Source organism: Kryptolebias marmoratus, linkage group LG14 (genome assembly GCF_001649575.2).
Source record: "Kryptolebias marmoratus isolate JLee-2015 linkage group LG14, ASM164957v2, whole genome shotgun sequence".
NCBI classification, from domain to species: Eukaryota; Metazoa; Chordata; class Actinopteri; order Cyprinodontiformes; family Rivulidae; genus Kryptolebias; species Kryptolebias marmoratus.
The window spans coordinates 16,696,004-16,700,508 of record NC_051443.1 but is presented as its reverse complement, the minus strand read 5'-3'; the positions used below and the strand labels follow the sequence as shown (position 1 = coordinate 16,700,508).

At 42.9% G+C, this 4,505-nt stretch overlaps 1 protein-coding gene across 2 annotated transcripts in view; it reads right to left on the bottom strand.

The window, feature by feature from the left end:
• Nucleotides 1–4,505, bottom strand: part of arvcfa (ARVCF delta catenin family member a) — an 18,800-nt gene that overhangs the window by 5,973 nt on the left and 8,322 nt on the right. For both annotated transcript variants that reach the window (XM_017435757.2, XM_017435759.2), the window contains exons 4-7: nucleotides 1,829–2,307; nucleotides 1,559–1,745; nucleotides 1,321–1,438; nucleotides 759–927 (exon numbers count right to left, since the gene is read on the bottom strand). In XM_017435757.2, the coding sequence (XP_017291246.1) occupies nucleotides 759–927; nucleotides 1,321–1,438; nucleotides 1,559–1,745; nucleotides 1,829–2,307 (953 nt within the window). The remainder of the gene's footprint in view (nucleotides 1–758; nucleotides 928–1,320; nucleotides 1,439–1,558; nucleotides 1,746–1,828; nucleotides 2,308–4,505) is intronic.

Below are 4,505 nucleotides of genomic sequence, written 5' to 3'. Positions count from 1 at the left end.
GGGGTGGGGGTGGGGGGGTGGGGGTTTGGATTTGTTCTGCAGCTTTGGTGAGTGGCATGAAATTTTTAAATCCCTATGAACAGTAACCTGAATGACTCTGCATGACGTTGTGTTTTCCGGAGCAAACTGCTGCTATGATCTACTGTAAGCATTATTTAGATGGAGGTATTTCAACATTACTGTCAGATTTTTAAAAGACAACTTTTAAAAATAAAAAAAGAGAGACTTTCTATTAATATGTACCCAAAACTGAAAATTAAGGAAAACAAAGCATGTTTCATTGATACTAATGTTACTGAACCTGTTCTAAACTTCCTTTTCCATTTATCTTCTGTCTGGTTAACTTTAACTTTTAGCTATGGTTTTAATGCTTTTAGTTTTAGCTGACATATTGTTCATTTTAGCTTGTAGCTACTGTTTTGCTGTTTTTAGCTTTTGGCTATGGTTCTGCAACATTTGTCTTTTGGCAACAGTTTTGCTAACATTTTCATTTAGTCCTTTTAGCTTTCAGCTTCTTATTTGCTGATTTTTACCTTTTAGTTGCTCTTTTTTGCTGATTTTAGCTCATGTTCTGCTGGTTTTATCTTCAACAATCTGGTTAATTCATTCTTCAACAACTTTCAACACTCACTGCATTTTTACAGCTTCTCTATTTAGCTTCCATCTTTGAGATTTAAAACAGTCAACCTTTGTTTTGTTTCTTTAACAAGCATAACAGATAACGTAATTCTTGAGCGATGATGAGGGAGTTCACGCACCTTTGGGTCTTTTCCCTGCACAACAGTCGGCCTCGTTCTTCTTCTTCTGATGCCCCACGGTCCTCATCAGGTGACCGGCGTGGGGCTCCTGGAACTGCTCGGCCCCTGGTATCTCTTTGTGGACGTGGTAAGACAGGTTTCGAAGGATGCACACGCAGTTCTCCACCGACTAAATCGAGGGAGAATTCATAATGAAGATGTTGCACCGAATGTCACATCGTATTGATCACGTCCCCAGTTCCCCTTTGATTTAAAAAAAAAAGAAGGTAGGTCTATTGATTTTTCTTGGCAAAAAAACCTGAAACTCTGAGGACATGTGTCTGACTTTGGAGAAGGCTATCAATACTTTTATTGCTTTTATGCCCACCGTGAACTGTCTGCATCACACGTAAACACATAAAGGCTGTTAACCTAACTTTAACGACAAATCAGGACAGTCTCAATGGAGCTCAGTCTGTTAGAAATAGAAAAGATTTTGGACTGCAGACTTCGAGAACAGTCCATTTGTTATTGAAAACTATGCTGCAGGTGGAGTTTCGGATTAAGTGATGGCTTCGGCGACCTTATTGTCGGTGTCCTTGTTGACGACTGCTGACTGCAGGGCGTGAAGGAGAGCAGCCACAAGCCCCTCGCACTCCCTCAGTCTCTGTCGAGCCTCCGCTCCATCCGAGCTGACGTTCCTGCGGAAAATACACGAAAAAACTCTAAATGAAGCTGAGTGAACCACAATGCAAGTATGTTTGTTGTTTTTTTTTCTTTTTTTTAACCATTTACCACCTCGTGGCAGCAGCTAAGGTTACCTCAGGCATCCAGAAGTGTTCTTAAAGACCGTGGTCCACTCAGCACTCTGTGGTTTGGAGGTGTCGGCCGAGTCTCTCCTCCTCCAGCCTGAGTGTGGGATGATGATTTCGTCAGTCAGGGTTTGAAGTCCCTGGTTGATGATTGTCATCTTGAGAGGCTCGTGTGATGAGAGGTTCCACAGAGTGCCTGCGGCGTACACAGAGAAAAGCTGTAAAAGCAGCTTGAAACGCTGCCGATTGTCACTCCCAGGCTAAAACAGTCGGCTGTACCTGTGGCGAGCTCTTTGACCTCCATGCTGCTGGACTTCCTCAGTAGTCTGACTAAAGCTTGGATGCCGTTGCAGCTTTTGATGGCCATTTTGTTGTTGTGGTCCTTGCCGTACGAGATGTTCCGCAAAGCGCCGCAGGCCTTGCGGTGGACCTCGGCCTTGGGGTGGTCCAGGAGCTCCACCAAGACGGGCACGCCGTTCAGCTGGCGGACCTCCTGCTTGATCAGGTCGTTCTCGTAGCACAGGTGCTGCAGGTAGGCGGCAGCGTTGGACTTGACGGGGTCCATGGGGTGCCTGAGCATGGCGATCACCTCGTGCAGGTTGGGGTCCCTCCAGCGGGGGTCCCTTCGGATGCTGTCCAGGCTCACCATGCTGCTGCGCTTGTGGGGAATCTGCAGGGTCTGAGCTCTGCACATGGCCTGGAAGAACGGATTCAGGTTCCCCTCCAGCTGGGCCATGAAGGCATCGTCGTAGCCACTTCTGGAGAGAAATTGTAGCGCAATGCGAAAAGAACGGCAGATTTGTTCACATCAGTTGCCATAAAATCAACAAATCAGCATTATTGAGAATTGCAGAGTATTATAATCACAGCGTGTCTATTCATTGAGAGAGAAGATAAATACTTTGTTTGGGTTTAGTGACTAAGAAGTTACAGAAGCTGTCATTTTACACAGATAACACCGATAGGACAATCACCTATTGAGGCTCTCGACTGGTAACCTTGGTAATCTCATCTGAAAAGCACCGTTCCACCGAACTATCTTAAAGTTGAACAAAGCAGGTTATCATTATTCTTTCCATATGCACTCCTGTCGTGTTACTTTATATTTCTGCTCTTCATTTCAGAGGGAAACGTTGTACAACCAAATAAAAAAAGGATAAAAAAAGTAGTCATTCTAACATTTACTGCATCTTCTCGTTAATAAGAGACAATATGAAGCCATGTTTTGTTTTGTTTTTTACTATAACTTCATGCAAGTTATCGGTTAAGGTTTATTCCTGTAAAAGGCAGAGGGTTTGATTTGTAATGGAAGTACTTTAAAGGAGGAGACCTGATTGCGGCAGAATTCCCTCATAAATCTCTCTTTTCTTGGTGTTTGAAGTCCCCGTCGACTTAAAACCAATACTCAAGTCAAAAAAAAAGGAGTTAAAGAGTTCACCACTGTGAGCTGTCAGGGTGGGCTCTCTTTGGTTACAAGTATCTCCAAAAAGAAATATGCCAACAGTGGATTTGAAAACAACATATAATAAAAAAAAAAAACCTTACAAAGGCTTGTCAGTCCGTCAAAAAGACGTTTAAAACGTCTCCAGGAGAGTGTACGGGTCTTTACAGGCAGCAATAATACAACCCTGCACCATCAGAGCCTTTGGACCTCCTGCTGATAAAGGTCTGGATGGGCAAACAGCACTTTCTTCTAAAAGGAAAAATCTAAAGCGATGAGTCATCTGATGACGATGCACATTTTGACCTTTTTTTTCATGAAAAACTGGACTTCCTGCTGCCCATGTTTGGACTCATTCCGTCACTGGAATGTGACGTGGGAAACATGACATGCCGTGTGTTCCGTATGTAAGACTGTCTGCAAGGAAATAAATATAAATGTAAAATAATTTTAAAAAAATCACACACATTGTCTTGTGCTGTCAACATAATCCCAACCCTTCAGAACATCTCCGAAAATTTTACAAGTTCCTCTTACAAATGAGAAACCAACAAGCCTTTTGTCCAGGTTTAATTTAGTCGTTGTTGTTGTTGCAACATTTTTTTTCTTTTCTTTTTTATAACAGATTAGAACTCGTTGTCAGGGTCACATTTTAAACATTGAGCATTCAGTCCTCCAACACAAAAACAACGCATTTGTTTCTTTGAAAGGCTGCGCAGGATTTGACGACTCGGCGTTTCATCAGAAGCTGAAGCGTTTTTACAAAGTAGCGCACTTCAGCTCTTTGTCTGCATATCGTTTCCACTGGTGTTGGGTTTTTTTTGTGTTTTTTAAAAAAGTCTTGAAGTTCTTCAACTGGCTAACGTAAAGCCGAACATGATATTAGTCTTGTCGTTTAGGTCGCAGACGAGAAGAGCGAAGGTTTAACATGTTGAATAAAACACGCCGAGTGGAATTTGTCACCGTGGCCCTTTTTGTAAACAGTTCTATCACTCTGAATGGGCCAAGGCGAAACCTTCTGGCAGGCAATAACACTCGAAACCTCCTTATTTATCAACTTTGCAGCCGGCTGCCATCTCTGATTGATATCAGCTGCAGCCTAACTGCTGTCCGTCTGTCTTATTATCCACACTGACTCATCGCCGCAACGCCGCGGGATCCTCAGGGTGTCTAAGCAGCCTCAGCGTTTGATTCATGTCGGGATCAAGAAAAGTCCTCCCGGACAAAATTAGGTAAAGTGTTTGTTTTAGAGTGCTACTGTAGCCGGCCGGAGCTCCTCATATTTCAGGCTTTTAATATTACTATTCATTTTTAGGCATGTCTGTCATGGACTGGGGTGAAGGAGGCAAACCCTGAGCGCAGACTCATGTTGATAAAAAAAACTAATTTATTTAGAAATAAAAAGCAAACCCAAAACAAAGGCTGACGTGGCAGCAAAACCTAGACTAAATACAAAAAAACATTAACTAACTAAACTAAACTAAACCTGAACAGACCTGAGACTAAAGACGAACC